The sequence below is a fragment of the Gavia stellata genome, chromosome 8 (genome assembly GCF_030936135.1).
Source record: "Gavia stellata isolate bGavSte3 chromosome 8, bGavSte3.hap2, whole genome shotgun sequence".
Lineage (NCBI taxonomy): Eukaryota > Metazoa > Chordata > Aves > Gaviiformes > Gaviidae > Gavia > Gavia stellata.
In genome coordinates this window covers 29,581,016-29,600,467 of record NC_082601.1, presented here as the reverse complement: position 1 = coordinate 29,600,467, position 19,452 = coordinate 29,581,016, and the positions used below count along the sequence as shown (strand labels likewise).

Genomic DNA, 19,452 nt, shown 5'->3' with positions numbered 1-19,452 from the left:
TCCACCTCAGATCTTGTGCTGCAATAATGAGAAGTGCTGCATAGATATACAATAGAAGAACTCAATCCAGAAATCAAAAGTAATCAAAAGTCCATTATTTCAGTTGGCTTCTGTCACATACTTAGCTATAACAAATAAAAGATCTGTACTCTCTAACAGCCTCAATGACACAGTTGTATTGCTTGACCCAGCTTCTTTCAAGCTCGACCCTGTTCTGCACATTCTGGGCAACCATTGCCGTTTGCCTCACTGAGGTCATTCTGCTTTCCATTATGTTAAATGGACAAATTCTGCAGTCCTTTGTCAAAACTGCTATCTGTTTTAGTGGGATGTTATCCCTAGCAGACAGAGCTGGACAGTGACCAGCATCTTTAGGAAGCAGGGTGCTGTCTGGGACAACAGTAGCTAGGCACCTCTTTGGCTCATCAGTATTTCTTAGGGAAGAGATTTCTTTTTAATCAGCAACACACTGAACAAGAACATAACCCAGGGAGATTAAGCTGTGAGATTTCAGTAAGAAGTCAACTGTGTCAGCATCCGTTTGACAAACGCAGCAGATACCTGGCAGCAAAGGCAAAAGCTTGTGCCTAAGAAGGGGTCAAGTTTGAGGCCTGCTATCAGGCCTGATCTAACAAATACCTAAGCGCACGCTTAGCTTCAGACATGGATTTCAATGGCATTACAGACTTGTCTTGTGATTAAAAAATGAGCATTGCTGTAACCGGGGCCCCTTTCCAGAAGTTGAAGCAGGCCTCTTACTAATGGCCTGAGGAAGACGAGGTCAATTTTGAAAGGAAACCCACTTCTTCCCCCCGCCTTGCAGTCAGACCCATGAGCAGCTGTATTTGATTCTATGGCGTGTGGGGCACTGACTTGCCAGGGGTCGGGACCAAGCTGTCACGGAGAAGCACGTATCACTGAGGGTAAGGGAAGTTTCAAAGCGCAAAGCATTAGCTTTAGCAGCCCCACGTGCGAAAGCTTGGTGTTAAAATCTCAGTCCTCTCCCACCTTCCCCACGTGATGCTGGCCTGAGATTTGACAGAGTGCGCACACATCCTCAGGGGAAGCGGCCACGCAGCCTGTCTATGGCGTGAGCAACAAGTAGACAGAAAACTGTTAAAGCCTATACCGGCAGCAGCTCACCAAAACCGAAGCAAATTGCAAAGACCCAGCTACCGTGCTACCCAGAACTGCCGTGAAGCCAGATGACAGCCCAGCTCTGGAAAGGCTATTTCTGTGCCCGCTCAGCTGTGCCCCAAAGGATATAAGCTGCAGAGCCGCGGCCTGTGTGCGCAAACGCAGTAACTGTTCGGCATACCATGTAGCATGGATTAGCTATTCACAACCTCCCCTCATCAATGTAGCTACCAGTTAGAGGGTTGTTTCTTGCCTCCCTAAACACACTGGCAAATAAGGAAAAATGTATACAACAGAAAACCTCTAGGGCCCTTCGTATCGTATCAACACGATCTGCAGCAGCTGTCATGATCTCCGTGATGCCCCACTCAAGTTGTCCGTCTGGGCAACGTCAGAAGGACCTCTCCTAACTGCAAGGGACACGACCGCTGGCACATGTGTTAATGTGGAACCTCTCAGTGCTGTGAGCCTGCGTGGACGGCCACAGCCCGGCAGCACCGCGCGTTTTTGTCAGATTTCCTCCAACTACTTGTATGAAGTAAAATAAATGCTTAGCGTTTGTCCTCCTCAGAATCACCCCCCCGCGTTGAAATACAACAAAAAGCAGCTGTGTGATGAGGTACTTTGTGGAATAGATGGCATGATGTATTTCTGGAATTCACATAATATTGTAGGGTATAAACAGCACCAGTGGGCTTTGATAAGACGACATATGGCACCAGAACTGTTTCCCTTGGTAAATAAGCGTGTGTACATAGTGTTAGCATGAAGACGTGAGCATTTCAGACTCCCCTCTGGTTCAGATAATCTGTGCCAAATTCAACCTTTGTGTAAGTAGGACTGACTCCAAACAAGTTATAGAAGTCACTCTTTATTACTAGTATTAATGGAATTGAATTTGGCTCTCCTTCCATGTGCCATTTGGAATAGTTTATTTTTCACATGAGGTTTGGCAGGGATTTCTCCAAAATAATTTCCCCCCAAACTTACCCACAAAAGCCAGCCCATAAATTTCAAAATATCTCCACTTAGTTTGAACAGCTCTTTAGAATACACCCTGATCTGAAACCTTCATTATACACAGATAAGCAGTGACCATAAAAAGTTCTTGATTGGTAAGTTAATCATACCTTCCAATAAAATATTTTACATACTCTCTTAATTAATATTTTAATAACATAGACACAAATACTTCATGGTTTTCAAAGCAGCTGTATGGTTTTTTTTGTTTTTTTTAAATTCAATGTTTTCTTCTAATAGTCCGTGGGCTCAGTCTGGAATTCATAGCAGTTTCTGCTATATGGTTTCACATAGTACATAAAATTGTCAGCTTCTCCCATTGCACTAGAAGACAGGAATGTTATTATTCTAGAAGTTGGAATTTTGGTTTCTAACCATGGTCCAACACAAACGTCTGTGTGTTTTGGGAACCTAACCTATTCAAAATGCAACATCCTGAACCTGGAATTAATTGATCATGAAAAGTACAAACAGCTCCTTTTTTCATCCTGAAGCAAGTGTAGAACCCTTTGACACATTATGGAAAAATAATGCAGTTCTTAATGCTCGTTTTTTTGTTCTGGTTGATTTTTAGGCTTGGACCCCTGCCAGGCACACAATAAAGTACTTGGCCTTTAACACAGACAGGCATGATTCTTCTTTCACACTCTCAGCTGGGAACTGACAAAACTCAGTACATTACAGATTTGTTTCAATCAAAATGTTCACAGCTATTATCCAGAGACAGGTTTTCTTATATTTTTAAGTTATTTATCAGCTTGCAAATCTCATCTGCAAATAAGAAAATGGCTTTTAGGAGAACTTAACATAAGGTTTGGTACAGTGAAGCTGATATTGTTACTAACAGGTGAAGAACTATTTGCAGTGGGGCCGGTGTTACATGCACTCCTTGAACACACATTAAAAAAGATAACGTTTCAAGGATTTATTGCCACCCTGAAGGAAAGAATTGATGTTTTAAGTAACTGGATTTGTACGAAGTCTGTAAGACAACCCAAGTAAATCCTCAAATAGATGATTAATTCCTCATTATTTAAATGCCCCTAAATACAAGTGCAGATGCTAACTTTATGGCTTTGTCTTGACAGCTCCTTCTCTTTTTCTCATGATCTGTTATTAGTCTGTGACTCTAAAGCCCTGAAAAGGAGTGCCCCATGAAAAAGCCCTCCAACTCCTAGGGAAACTAAGTTCTTGCAGCTTATTGCTTACATAGTCCTCTCAGGTTTTGACTGATACTGCAGTGTATGATAATACTACATAAACATATTATTCCTCTTTCTGTAGACCCAGATTAGGTTTGCATAGGATATGTTCATAAGCGCTTTTACTATCTGATGTCCCACTAAGACATGAGTACGCATAGACATGCCTAAACTCTGTCTTGCGCTCATACTTCCCAATACACCCTAGATGTCAGAAAATTTTAGGGTAATCTCACATTACACTGACAACAATTGTTCATTTTCCTAGACAATATTTATACTTAGCATCAGCCTGTCCTTTGGTTAACTAGCTGAGGTTTACTTTAAGCCTTGTGATCCACCCTATAGAATTTGGCTTATGATTTATCCCAGTTGTAAACCTGAAAGGGGGATGGCGGGGGCAGGGAGGAGTCCAAAGGATGCAAAACTCAACAACAAACCAAAGCACGAAGGACCTGGAAAAGAATTTCAAAGGATCTGGCTCTATAGCACAGACAGTGCTGTTTATAGAGACACACTAAACTGAATTATTCAGTTACTTACAAAAAGAAAAAGAACAGACTGCGGGGAAGGGAGACCAGAATGAAGGCGCAAGAGAGCAAAAAATTCATCCAGCAACAGATGAGAAGAACAGAGGAGAATTGGAAAATGGATGCAGGGGGAGGAATGGATGATGAGAGAATAGCAGGCCTATTTAAAATGAATTTTTGACCTTATTTTTAAAACATTTATGGATCCCAATTGCCTGTCATGAGATCATTTTCCCTTACAATGCTAGCTTTTCAGTCGGCTCTGCACTTTAACTTGATTTATCCCACTTTAAAAAAAAAAGTAGATTGTTAGAAATACCCCTTCTATTAGAAATTCTGTCCCATTACAGTGTCAGCTAAAGGCCACTTGTCAATGTCAGCTTTATCAGATAGAAATTTGCCTCATGAGTTCTCAGATACTTTTTTGGAGGACAAGACCCAGGGTCCATTTCTGAGGCTGTTGATTTGCGACAGGATAGTGTCTTCTCAAATTATCCTCTGTTATTTCCCAACTTATCTGCACGTTTCATGAGATGGTGGGAAGTGATTACAGCAGCTGCTGTATATTAGAAAGACATCTTACAGGAAAGCTGGCTTAGGTAAAACAGCTGACTGACAAAAGCATAAAAAAACCTAATCAAGTATTAAAAATACATAGAGAGACCCAGCCTCTCCTTTCCAGCTGCAGCTTCCCTGGTGCCATAACCTCCTGTGGGAAGGAAGAAAACTGATACCAGAAGGTTTTCCTCCTCCTCAGCTGTCTGTCGACTCTTTAAAGGAAGACCTGACATCCTGAAGATTAGAGTAAGTTTTTATTTATTTACAATCATGCAATTAGTCATCAGCATGTCTCTTCACTGATGAGTAAAGGTGGAAAAAAATCAGCTGTTGTTCAATCTGTGTTACCACAGTACTGCTGAGGGTCAGCAGCCCGAGGTGGGAAAGACTACATTGCTTATAAAATATCTTGAGGACACTCCTGGCAAGATGCTTTGACACATTTGTTTTCTTTTTAATATTTGATTCTAGTTTTGTTTCTTTTCTGTCTGAATGGATTGATGTAACATCTGTATTTTAAGGGTAAAACTACATGTCAGAGTAGAAATTTCAGCCAGGAGTCGAAAGAGAGCAAGCTGGGGCCACAGTATTTTCCAGACTGAAAGACAGTGCCTATGAAAGCAAGGCGGTATGGATCAATGGATGATACTGTTGCAGTGAAGAGACCAGAAGTCTGAAATTTGTAAACCACTTCAACAAGAGGAACTGTTGCAGCAACAAACTTCAGAGTATTAAAGCCCTCAAGGTAAACTCTGATTTTTGAGCAGACTGCTATTCCTCCCAACAAAAACATTTAAAAATATTCTGTATTGGAAGGACAAAAAGAAACAATCCTGGTGCAACTATTATTAATCAGTTCAAGATTGAGATACTTAAAGCTCCCTTTCAGGTGCTCTGATAAAGGACAACTTGCCTCACAGGAAAAGCAAAGCTTTGGAAATCAGTAATCTCTGGGCATTATACCTAATAGGAAAGGCTTAAAAAGGATTACCTAGAAGAAACCTTTGTGAATCTTAGGAAACTACACTGGACCATAAACCCCAACCTCCTCTGAGGATTAATAAAGCTTTATCAGTTTCAGATAAGAAGTAGAAATCCTCAGGCTGCTGAAGAGGTACCACTGGCCCAGTCTGGGACCTTTGTCAGAACACTTAACATGTCATACAATTTCAAAAGAAAGACACATTTGATGCATACTCTCATTTCAGTTTACAAAAGCTATTCAGAAGAAGAATGGCAGCTACACAGATTCCCAAATTTGGGTCACAAAATTTAAGGCAGTAGATTAAAGTTAACTGCTCTAAGGAAAGAATTATTTTGCTGAAGGTGACACTTTGGTAACTAAATCAAAGTAATATATACAACAACATTTTTTGGGTTAATGAACAAATATAGATGATAATTTATGTAAAAACACCCCTTTCAACTCTATCTTTCTGTGATTGCAATAAAGTCTAGTCTCACATAGGATTTTTTTGGACTACAACCCCAATCACTGAAGATTTCACTACAGCATTCACACTGATAGTTTGGAGGACATTAAACCAACAATGTTAGTTCAAACTTCAGGTGTATTTAGATTCTTAAGATTTTAATATAATTCTGTCTCTTTTTAAACTAAAATTTCAAATTTAGCATAAATTGCATCTTATCAAAGTTACATTTTTGAATGCTTGTTGATTATAATTACTTCTAAAGAGACAGAGTCCAACTCTGAAACCTGCTCAGGTGGAGCTCGAGTGCCACAGTTGTGATCCCACAGACTATAGCTGTTGCGTTTATTTACGCATTCAAAAATCCGTCACTCTTGATTTAATCTCTCGTTCTACCACAGGTTACTCTTCAGTAGTGGGGTAGATAATACATCTCTGTGTAAGATCCTTTGATGGGAGAGGAGCAAATTATTCCATTTTTCACTTTATAAAAGCTAGTGAGGATGTATTGTGGCCAGATTGCTACTGTTTAGTATAGAGAAGGAAGGGCAGCAGCAGACATGCCTCTATTTCCTCCCTCTCACTTTGCTGCTAAGCATAGTGAGAGTCTGCTCTTCTAACACTCTTGTTAACCCAGGGAATCACTGGATGAACTGCCTGAGTACCATAAATCCTGCTGAAAAGCCTTGATGCTACCACATGTGACAAAGTTTGGCAATGACTGCGTATCTTGGGCCTAAAGAGAGGAAACCTGGGCCTAAATCAAACACAGCGAACAGACAAGTTATTTTTAAGCCAAGTTTTCATGCTACTAATGTTTTCTTTGGTGGTCTGGCATTAAGGATTTCTCCATTTTTACACCCCCCCTCAAATTCATGTTAAGCTGACACAGGATTTCTGGAAAATACAAAGAAATCAGCACCTTCTGCTAACCCTGAAGGCTGCAAAAGCACTTTGCATCACATTGTGGACCTACCCAACACTGGTCATAGTCAGATGGCTGTGTTCTTCCTTCGTCATCCTCATAGAAAGGTAAGCCTTCTCGCCTGGCCTGATGGTACTCCTTCCGTAACTTCTGGATACGATCAGCATTCCCACCACCTGCGCAGCCACTGAGAAAAATAAAAAATACTAAATAAAACTCCTATGTACACACATATCTAACACTTACCAGGTACCCACGTGAGCATACACACAGAATTGCCACACCTGAGACAAATGGATTATGAGCACTTGATTCTCCTGACTTGCATAGTACCCACTGGCCCATATCACCCTTATTTTTGCTTTCTTGTATTAATAAAGCTGCTAATTGTGAACTTAATCCACATTTTTAAAAAAGGCTGTCCCTGTCCAAAGAACTTCACAATTCCTGTACAAGACAAGAGACAACAGATGGATGCAGACAGATGCGGGAGCACAAGGAAACTTTTAACATTCCTATGAGCAGCTATAAATGGCTATCATATTTTAATAATAATAATGATAATGATGATAAGCTGCCAGAAAAATGTTTCCTTTTGCTCCCATGCTAAATGTGGAATTTCCCTAAAATTACATTTGTTCAAGGTAAAGAATAGACTATATTCACAGAGAAGCACAGAAAGTTTTATCTCATAAAAACAACCTCCCTCTCAATTATACAAAGAACTAAAACACAAGCCATGAAAATACAGGGGAGGCAAGAGAGATGGGAAAGCACACTATTAAATCTTGCCACCATTTTTAAAAGTGGTAATTAAACAGTAATCCACTTAGTAATCCACAAAGACTTACTTGTATGCTGAACTGCATACACTGTAAACTGCTGTGGTGAAGCTAGTGGAGTTAGTTGCTTAGTTTGTCAAGTTAAACACATGCCTGTCTTTGCAGATTTTGGCCCTGGTGAGCCTTCCAAAAACCTTACAGCTGGACTTGTACAACTGTGGAAGCTCAAGCTATACCTGGAAAGATTAAAAAAATATAAAAAAATCCTGAAAGTGCCTAAGAATTAAAAAAAGTACAGCCACACTGAAAATGAATAAATTGAAAGTTTCCCGCAGCTATTTCCAGCCCTGCTCTAGTCAGCACTGGGGTGAATACTGACTGTACGGCTCAGTAGCATTTACCGGCATTCACAGGGAATTGTCATAGAATTTATTTGTGGCCACTCCTAAACTCAGACCATTGTTACTGCAGCACATCATCATATATTCTCCTAATCTGCAACCTTAACTCTGCCTCACCAACAATGGGCTATAGAGATACAGATTTATTCACATGAGCACAGACTCTGTGGAGCACCTTGTCACACTGCACTCCACTATGAGTATGCCAGAATCTAGGGAAGCCTTTTAATAGGATTTGCATTGCAAACTGAATTTGGAAAGCATATACGAAAGATTGGACATAAACACATCAGTTCAATAATAAGTAGTTTCTAGTATCTAATAGCAATCTAGATTTGTTGGAAATCAATTACCAACAAAGGGAAATTCCACATAGGGTGCAAATACAACTGAATATGCAGCCAGGATTGGAAATGTTTACTTGCAGCATCGCTATGTTTCCATGAAAAATCAAACACTTAAATTACTTGCCTTCCCTGGATCCTAAATTATCCAGCCCCTCTACTCTACAAAGTCCCAGAGGTTTCAAGCTTCTCTGGCTGACTTACCGAACTCTTCCAGAGCATATGAAATTTTTCTCATGATCTGCCAAGACAGAGCAGAAAGCTTGCAAAACTGGACTATTGAGAAAAAAAAAGTACATTCCCTTTTCTTCTTGACTCCTTCCACAAATAAATGCCTCTGTTCCCTGCATGAATTCTTGTCAAATAGTGGAGAACCATTTCCAGTTTGCAAAACACTGGAATTGAGGACTAGCTAATGGGAGCTATCACTTAGAACAGTGAAGCTGGGTCCACAGCTCATCAGCAATACAATACCTGCGAAATCCCCTGACTTTACTTGTGAGTACAGATAAAGCATTTAATTAGGGCTGCTAACATACAGATAAGGGCCAAAGTGTTGTCCCTGTTGCTTTGCCAACATCATTACCCAAAGCAGCACTAGCTAGGGGAGGGAAACGCTGAAATACAGGCAACGGGTCTAGTCTGATCCCAGCCGATCTCTCCCTGCAGCTCTTTACAAACTGTATTAGCACCTGCCACCAGTGGCCCAATGGCCACATACCCACTTTCTACCTCCAGGTATTTTGGCTGAAGAGGTAATCTGAAAATGCCATACAGTTTTTTTTTTCTTTTTTGAAATGAAATCTGAGATTTATATGCTAAGAGGCAGTAACAGCAGCCTGTGCTCCATTTACTGCAGATCTCCTGTAGGTGAACTTCCTTCTGCTTAAACCCAGCCAGCCAGCAAGTAGAAATAGGTGCTGCAGAGATCAAGCTGATTATATATATTAAAAGACTGGGCCTGACAGCTTTTTCTTTGGCGAACCTCTGCCATACCGTATTAAAGTACAAACCCTAACCATGCGAATGAGTAGGAACGTTTGAATGAAAGATAGCAGCACATGGAAAGTTACCCATCTGCATTAGTGTGAAAACACAAGCATAATCTCTGAGGAAATTAGCAGTTCCATGAAGTCTGATTTCCTGTGCTTCTCTCCTGTGGGTTCTCTGGTGTCCGATAATGGGACTGAGTTCACACTGCAGCATTTCTCCCCAGCAAGGGCATTCATCTGGGTCTCTCTAGCAGGCTGCTTATTTTCATGCAACTTAGTGATCCAGTATCTTTTGAACACCAAATCACCTGTCAAGTCTGGTCAAAAATGGCCAAGAATTTGTAAGCAAGGTGGGGGGAACAGGTTGGATGAGGGTCGGTCAGTACATTAGCTTCATTTTTTTCAGGAAACAGCTGAAGTTCCACAGCTCTCTTTTTTCTTCCCTCCATCACTGTTTATAGGCACAAATATAAAAGACATTGGCTTTTGAAAGAGCTGCATATCTAGCTTACCATGAAAGTTTTACTCACTCCTGAGTAATGTGAGACGAATATGATGCCCTGTGCAATGCTCATGAAACAGTTCTGAATTTAAAGTTGGCTCCTGACAATTATGTGAATATATGAACCACATTCAAACTCACCAGATGAATTCAATCAGCACTGTGCAAATATCGCATACATAATCTATTAGTTTACCCCAAAGAAACTGAAGCATTGAATTCAAACAGAATGAAGTCATCAGTAATAAAAAAAAGAAACTGATAAGGCAATATTAAAAAAAAAACCACAATTTTCCAAGATTTGCAGAGAAGATCATACATTGACTGTAAACTATTCTCCCATCTGCCTATAAATACATAATTAAAAAATATTGGTTTGATCAGATAGCAGTTCTCAGACAGGCAAACAGCAGATAAATACCAGTTCAAATATTTCGGATGCATGTCTATTCATACTGAAAAGGAACCTGAACTTACAGAAGAAATACAAAAACAATACTCTAATCAAAGTCAATTTATATTAAGGAGACTTACTGAAGCTTTTCATCAAGCCTGTAGTAAGTACAGCAGACAGATTTCTTTTACAGTAGCTTTACATTTAATGTAGTGCTCCCTCCTTGAGGAGATATCAATATTGCAGTCCTCATCACATCTACAATTTTGTGCAGAGCTCTCTTCCCTGACATGGCTCCCTGCGCTACACGTTAACTGTGCAACCACACGTTAGTCGTTCCCCTCCACCACCACGTTTTCCCAGGCTCTAACATTTAAGCTACCCATGGACTTAGACTGTGTAAGAACCATCCATTCCGCATTTTGCGACTGATTTCAGAACAATTTCCTAAAGTTGTGCTACATGTAAGGAGACTGATTCAGAAGCAGCTGATACTAGGATAGAACCTGAACATTTTTTTGGAGGTTTTAAATAACGTCTAGGTGGGGGAAAAAAATCTCTGAGAAACTTCACAGAGTTTAGCGAAGATTCAGATGCTGACTTCAAACAACAGTAACAAAACCTGTCCAAAATCCCACGCCACCATCTTAAGAGAAGTTCAACAGCTCTTCAAATAAGCAGCACACACTGCAAGGATTTTTTTTGGAAATAGAAAAAAAAAAAATCTTATATGAACATTCAAAGAGCAAAAAGCACATTCCTGGCAGCCACTCTGTAGTTTTGCTAGATACAATCCTTACAAACCAAGGCTTTCTTCTGGCCTGGGAGAAAGAAAAAAATCAGTCTGTGCGATCGTTCTAACCCACGCTGCTGGGCTGCACTACCGACTAGATAAACAATCGCCAGGAATCACCATCTTCTGCCCTGTGCCTGAATCTGTCAGTGGCACTATAGAGGATCCACCTTGCCCACTGCGACTGCAAAGGGACCTGCTACAAAACAGCCACTCAACTGATACAGTTGGAATAGGCATCTCAAAACAAAAAGGAACCCATAATTTGGCACGGACTTAGCTTCAAGCTCTCTCTATCGTTATGTAAAATATGACTGTGAATTTCATCCCATCATCTCTGAAGAGATAGATGAATACGCACCATAGCAATAACATTATATACCCAATATGACAGACAAGTTATTTTTTTCAAAGAATCAAAACATCATCATCAGTATTTAACACATATGGCTCGGGTTTTGCACAATAAAATCTCCCCTCTGTTCTTCCTCTGAGTTGCTAATCTGGATTTCAATCATTCAGATTAAAAATGTCATTTTTTAAATTAGTGACTTCTCATTGCAGCTCTCTAGATAATACAAAATTAGAAACAACCATTGCACCTACAGAGTAAGATGAATCACTTAAAGCTGTATGTAAACATACATTTAAAGAGGCAATAAACATTTTGTTTCCAGTGGTTTTCCTAAACACATTAATACTGCACAGGGCTTTTTTGCCAGCCACTTCTTTCAAACGCTGATTTCACCCAGCTGACTCTCAGCCTCTAGACAAACAACTGGTGCTTCCAAGTTAAAAAAAAAAAGAAAAGAAAAAGAAAAAATGATTGTTTTAGTGAATTTTCCATTAACAAACAAATGCAAGACAAAAACGTGATTCACAGACTCAAGAGACCGGACAATCTTCCATTCACAATCTACTATAAAACAAAACTAATTTTATATACTGAAAGGAACACAGTGGTCTGCAAAGATATACAGTATAAGTGAGTCCAACAGAGCATGTAAGAGTATCTTTCACTTAGGATAAAACTTTCATTTTGAAGTTATAACAAATAAATACTTGAGTACGTTACTCTCTCAGTTCCAGCCCTTGTCTTTCTACACTGAAGTATTACATTGCTTATGAAGATATTTCTGCAACCTCAATAGTAAGAGGGAATAAAAAGAATGGTAGGAAGTGATAAAAAGAAAATAAATGATAAGAACATAATTCTACAATATTTCAGCTTTCATCTTTGTCAACCACCAAGAGAAGGAGAGTTTAGGAAGAAAGGAACTTTTGTTGTTTCCATATGCACTTGAGGAAATGAATGATACTGCAATGAAAGACTTGTCAGAAATACCTTGTTGACACCACTGATGTTGCCTTGCAGGCTCAAGAATAATCTCTGATGTTCAGCCAGAATCAGCTTGGGTTTTGGCTATACACACCCCACGCTGAGGACCCAATTAAAGAACGATGTCTTTCTAGCTGCTGGAACCATGCAAATGGTTTTATTGGTCTCCATAACACTTGCTTTCTTGCTCTGGGCAGGAATATACCCTATGTATACACAATTACCATCTTTATCAATGGAGAGGGGCCCCAGTAGGGCAATTATTTTTGAAACCTGTGCAAAGTGACCATGAGGAAGACTTTGAGCTCAGTTCCATTTAGACAGGACTATCTTGAGAGGGTCTGTATAGATGGGCTGACATGAGAAGCATCAAATGGATATGTTTTTCTTTATCTGTATGTACATAAATACATATAAAGTCAAGACTCATAAAAAAACTGCAGGAGAACAAACTACACTGAAGAAGCTATTCACGCTTATTTGAGTTTATTTGAACTTGCATACTAAAGTCCCCGAGTCTCAATCTGCTTTACAATGTTTAAAAAAGTCGTAACTGTGCTTCAGTGGAACATACGCTGTCACCTTTCAATTCTTTAGGCTAACATAAAAGCAGTACAACCACTTCTGTCCAAAAGGTCAAAGGCTCCTAGGGCAGCACTTGACTACCATTTGTCTGGATGTAAATTGACTCCTATTGACCCTGTAACATCACTACTGACCTCCTGACATTAGGAGCTTAGTAGAAAGAGAGAAGATGATATCCTTAGGTTCCTACAGACTCATTAAGAAGAAAGAAGGAAAGAGAACCTTGCATGATATGAATTAGCAGTGTCATTAACCTTTTCTTTCCCCAAATAGCTCATAATATGTTCACAGAAGCCTCAAAAGAACGATTTGAAGATTGAGACCAACAGATTCGTACCACTTTCAGTTTTTCCAAACTGTTCATAAAATATCTCTCAGTGGCTTGACAAAACGCATCCTTTTATGCTTCCCTCCTTTCACATGACATACAACACCTTTTCCTGTTTGTCATGGCAGATGGCCTAGACATTCAGATGAGCATCATCTTTTCAAATCCAGGCCACTTCTCATCTCCATTACTCTCCTTTATAACTTCTAGTTAACTACATCCGGCCAGAAATAATGAGAGGTACCGCCTAATTTGTCGCTTTACGGAAACAAAATTGGGACACTGAGGTTTAACTTCATTGTAAGAGCTGATATGGTATGTGCTACTCTAACAGAAACAGGTTATTTGCAATCAAGTAGGAAGGAAAGAAAAAAAGGGGACATTTTCTTGTTGGTAGCCAGCTTGCCATCTTTATTTCAAAGAAAAGACTTTTTTTCTGCTCAATGTATTGTGCCTCATCAAGGAAGGCAATCAGCAGATTTTAACTACTAATAAAAAAAAGACGCCTTACAGTTCAGGCTGGTTAATGGCAATGTCTGTTTCTGGCATGTGACCAGTTTACTGCTGTCTTGTTGATCCGAGATGCGCACATGTCTCCGAAGGGCTAGGAAAGCAGGGAGATCAGGGACTCGGCTCCTGACAACAACCAAACTCTCTACAAACAATACACAATGAAAATGATGAAAAACAGATTTTCCTGGTATTTTCAGTAGCCTCTAGACAATGCAACAGTTTCTGGTTTCTTCACTAAAGATGATATCAATTATGCTTTTTATCCATCATGCAGAAGTCACGTGTGAGGCATAATTGAGGGCCTTCTCTCCAAGGTAATTTCTTCTGGATTTACACGGCAAAGTACTTAAATTGCCTTTTTTGGCACTTTGTATTACAACACGGCTTGGGAGGGGGTATTTTACTTTACTGATGTAAAGCAGCTGGCATATTTACAATAGATAGGTCACATCAACACAGAGCAGATTTTCAGCCCTCCGAACTCCATTTACAGCAGCTTTAACAATTCGACAAAGCAAACGCTGAATGCTAAACTCTTGTGTGGCAATGTAGCTCTATTTCTTAATGGCTATCACACCTGCCTGCAACTGGCAGCTAGTTTTTTTCCCTTGCAGACTATTGCTTTTTGCACTACAGTTTATTAAACTTATCGCTAAAGCTGAGATAATAAGTACTTTACAGACTTCCAATGAATTAGCCATTCAAGAGTCCCTCAGGAATTCCCTTTAGCACACACAAAGCAAAGGCAGGAGGGGAGAGAAGGTGACAATTCAGTGCAGTCTTAATTTCTGTGCTCCCTTGTGAGGGAAGAATTGAGGATCTAAGAATTCGCTCACAGTAGATGGTGCTGCCCATGTTCTAAAACATATTTTGTTGAAAACTACAAAGCCTGGAGTAACTATCCATTTTCTCCCAGAAATTACCTCTCCAAGTTTCACACTGGAGACTATATCCTGCTCTTTTGTTACACACATGCAAATCTATGCCACTAGCAGAGTGGCAGCAACTAATCCTCTGTGTGGTTTGTTTTTATAATACCTGGCCTAGGCAGAAATGAGTTAGAAATCTCAACCTCCACTCAAAAAAAAGTCTCTGTGTCTGTAATCCTGTTACAAATATAGTTTACATTAAAAAAAAAAAAAAAGATTAATTTATACCATGTGCAAAGCATGAGGGAAAAGCACAGATCTCATAGCCAAAATGCATCCTTACTATAAAGTTGGCTTTTTTTGGTGTTTTTAATGAATGGCCACTACTAGGATAACATTAATCCAGCATTAGGACTTTTATAGGAAAAACACACAAATGTAATTTATCTTTTTTAACTGTCAGATGCATTTCTAAAGCTTTAAAGTCTGTAGCTTCCAGCGGCCTTTTGTCTTTCTGCCATGGCAGGAATATCTTGGACAGCTGTAAGAGCTTTGTAAGCTATCTTTCTCAAAATCCATTAGCTAATTCAAGGAACCTAATTAGAGCTGCCATTTTGATGGAGCGTATTGAATGCTCTGTATAAACTAGTAACACCATCAATGTTTATTAAAAATTGCAAGAACCAAAGCTCACAGTTCCATATAAATATTAATGGACAGATACACGATACTTATTGAAATATAGATGGTGTTACGTCCACAGAAATACACACAGGTATACTTACAACCCAGTGTGATGCATTTATTCACAAAGGCTGAAATACGGAAGCAAAACCTAGGGACAATTTTACACAAACTGTTGAAAATTGACCGGCTTCCATTTACACTATCCCTATATGCATTAAAGGAAGCAAAGCACACTAAAGATGATTTGTTTCTTGTGTTTTTCCTGAGTAGTGTGCTGACAATTTGGAGTGTATTTTGAGCTTACCTCAAGAATGCACTCCAGCTGGAACCGTTTTATAGCTCCTCTTAAACCAGCCACTCCAATCACCGCACTGTGTAGACATTTACACATATTCCAGTACTACACTGTTTAAGGGCATCCAAAGATTCAAACGGAATTTGCACTGTAGAGCTAAAACTCAAATTTTGCTGTAGACAGCAACAAAATTGGTGAAAGGAGCCAGACATTTGGAGCAACACTCTCCTACATTCTGTTGCATAAAAGCCCAACTATAATGAAAAAGCAAGTCGCAGACAATGATACAACACATGAAACACTGACCACTCTAAGAATATATCAGAGACCTAATTAGGTTAGGCTGTACAAGCATATGCCTTTGGCTGCAGAAATAAAAAGTTTTCTGGCTATTTCACAGCTTCATTTTTAACTTGATACTTCATAAATGGGACTGCAAAAAACCTCGTATGTTACCATTTCAATCTGACGTACACTTTCATACGCATCTAGCAGTGCCTGGATTCTATTTATATGTACAACTAAATATACGTGCATAGAAAAATCATCAGATTTGCTACAGAAAGACAGCAGATGTTCTTATTAAGCCACTGGCACATGCAAGGTAAAGCATGTAAGCCTTATAAGGAAAGCATTTAATGTTCCAATTACAAGCTAAAGAAAAGCAAAGACAACAAATGAAATTATTTCTAATGTATTTTACTAGCTGCAAGTGCAAGGCATAGAAAAATGAAAGCACTGTTGAGCATGCTCGAATGACTCTTACAACACATGGGGCTTCTCACAGTGGGGAGTTTAATCCATACGCAGTCTTTGGAACATCCTAACTCCAATATAATGATCCAAAGTTCACTTCTTCTGAATATATGCTAAAATGACACACGAAGCATTTAACAGATGTGCAAGAGAAACAGGCTTAATTGTATTTTCTACACTGTAGTAGTGCAAGGGGCTAAAAATTTTACGACAATCTTATCATGGGGACAACCCTGAAGGCAAATTCATTTTAGTTCTCTGATAGGGCAGTATTTCCAAACTACAACTGAGATCTGAGCAGTTTCACAGGAACATGCTCAAAAGTCAAAACATCAGTTACCGCTAGCTTCTCTCAGGAATTATATATGGCAAATTTAGCTTGTGGTTATTGCTCAACAGAAACCCTGCCAGATGCTGAAGCGGCTGATGGATTTTGCAAAGTTCTGCTGCCTTCAAGGCCACCCTGCCTACCCTTCCAGCAGCCTCCGTCCTCGGGCACCTCTCCCCCGCGCAGCTGGGCTCCTCACAGCACAGTTGTTCTGTCCGCATTCGCAAAGACTGGGGAGCGCGCATTCCTTCAACTAGCTTTCATCACAAGTTCCACATCAACAGAATTAAACACTTTATAAGCCGAACCACATTTTGGAGAAACGTTTCTGAACTCAGGGGCCTAAAGTTAGCAGTGTAACTTTATTACTTTTTCTTATGCAGGCAATGGAAGCTCCTGGACTTCCAGACATGCACAGCTTTTCCAGCTCCTTCTTCTTATGGTTGCAGCTCCACTGCACCTCTGAAATTACTCCCACTTTTCCACTTGGAGAAGTCAGGGCTGATTTTCAGGTGTTTAAGATTGAAGGTTAGCGCTAGTCCTTCTCAGTAATTGTTCTGAAAAATGTCAAATTAAAATGGAAATGACAAAGTAATAGAATCTTCAAACCATACACAATCCTTTCCTGGTGTACCTAACCTGGAAGAAGAGCAAGCCTATCTCTCTGCATTTGGGTGGGAAGTCCCAAAAATGCTAAAGCAAGTGTTCTGGTTCAGGCCCATCTCTATCTCTACAGAATGACTCTCATAGGGTTTCAACTGCTGTGTTTAGAGACACACCTTTACAAATCCTTCCACATCTGTTTTTGTCTTGCTCCCTTCATTCCCCGTTCTCATCCTGATGTTCAAAAGTCTTTCCCTTCACACCTTTCAGCCAAGGATGCAAATTTCCTCCGCCCATTTATTGGCTTCCCACACAAGCACATCCCTGTTCCGCAGGCTGCTCTAGCACAGAAACACCTCCGCCGATGCACCTGCATTTCTCCTTCCAGCACTCCTTGAAACCCATCTCCCAGAAGCATTTCACAAAGCATCCTGCCAGTAATGATGAGGCCACAGGTGGCACAGGACACACTAACATAGCATTAAACATGCAGTGCCGGTAAACTTCTCTCCACTCTGAAGCACCCACTTATTGTCCACAACTCTGCCCTGACCCAGCACCTCTCCTTTATTCTCCCCAGCCTCTGGCTGCTCCAGCAATTCCGCCTCTTCTCTATTCTATTCTTGTCCTGCCCCTCCATGGCATTTCATAGGATTTTGCATTCAAATTAGCTCACCCTTCCGTTCCCTGGAAGGTGGGGTGTAAGGGCAAAGGGACACTGATCATGTCCCGTTCACCTCATCCTTCATTCCTGCACCAGGAACCTCTCTGGTCCCTGCAGCCAGGAGAACCTGCGACTGGAAAAGCATGTCTAGGCTCTGGCAGTTCAGGACGAGCACTTTTGGTGAACTCAGCAGCCAAGTTTCTATCATGTGTGTGGGAAGTACTCTAACTTAGTCAAACTGTCAACGTTCAAGGGGCGGCAAAAGGCACAGTCTGGTATAAGACTAGGCTATGTTCCCTTCCTAAATATAAAGCCCCTGTTCTAGTGTACAGAAAGACTACAGCTTCTTATTGAAAGAATCATATGCTTCGTATTTTTACTTTTTACACAGACAAAACAACCCCTTGTCTTCTCCCTCCTGCCCCCCCCCCAAACAGCTGTCATCATCTTCCATAAAAATTCAGCTTCAGCACACCTCCTACATAGGCATTTTCAACCCAAATGGTTGAAGATTGGTTATTAACAGGTGGAAATACAGTTTTCCAATGGAAGTCAAGCCAGCAACTCCCCTCACACAACTGGCGCAGTCCGGGGTTGTATGGCTGTCCCCTTCCCCATAGGGCTGCATGCTCCCTGGTCCAGCGGCTGCTGCGTGTTCCTGAAGGCAGCATAAAGCTGGTTTGCTCCTGTTATCTGCGGGATGAGCACTCCTTAACAACAACCAGAACACCTTTGAAGTCCAGCCTAGTAAGCACATAATACTCCTGCATGTGCTCCAGATTAAGCTGTAGTCAGCTTAATGAGAGACTTAATTGATGAGTGCTACTTCCTTCACTTGTCCATTAAGGTAAGTACAGCACATGGACATTTCAACCCATCAAAGATGAGAAAATGCATTAATTTTGGTTTTCTTAGAGCTGTTAATAAATCTGACACTGTCTGGCAGTTTTCTTCATTTCCTACCATTTGACAGATATTGTGATCACAAGTTACAGAAGATGTTTTTCCTCTGAAATTATCACTCTGGTAATACAAGCCAGAAGGAAACTTTCTCAAGATACCAAGAAGCTCGGTATCATTTTTATTTTTAACTTTATGTGGCTGGTTTGTGAATATCTCAATGTGATAAAAAAATAAATTCCACCCAGTACTATTAAAAATACATATATACACACACATTACAAATAACTGTATTACAGCAAATAATCACACTGTGTATTTATTAGTAAAAGTCAGTATTCCTCTCATATAATCAGCCTGGCTCTACTTAGACCCCTTTACTGTAAGAACTCCTGCAACTGTTTTCTTCTTTCTCTCTCTCAAATTGACATTTGTATGGAATCAAGAAAAATCTTCCTTAATAATTTTTCATTACTAATGGCTTTTTTTGGTATGTGTATTTGGGAGGAGGGAAGGCAAAGGGCAGCAAAAAGCAGCTTTAAGTGCTCTGCAAATGATCCTCCTGAATCTGG

At 40.2% G+C, this 19,452-nt stretch overlaps 1 protein-coding gene across 1 annotated transcript in view; it reads right to left on the bottom strand.

The window, feature by feature from the left end:
• PARD3B (par-3 family cell polarity regulator beta) overlaps window positions 1-19,452 on the bottom strand; it is a 427,904-nt gene that overhangs the window by 45,417 nt on the left and 363,035 nt on the right. The window contains exon 21 of the mRNA XM_059820147.1: window positions 6,857-6,992. Within this exon, the coding sequence (XP_059676130.1) occupies window positions 6,857-6,992 (136 nt within the window). The remainder of the gene's footprint in view (window positions 1-6,856; window positions 6,993-19,452) is intronic.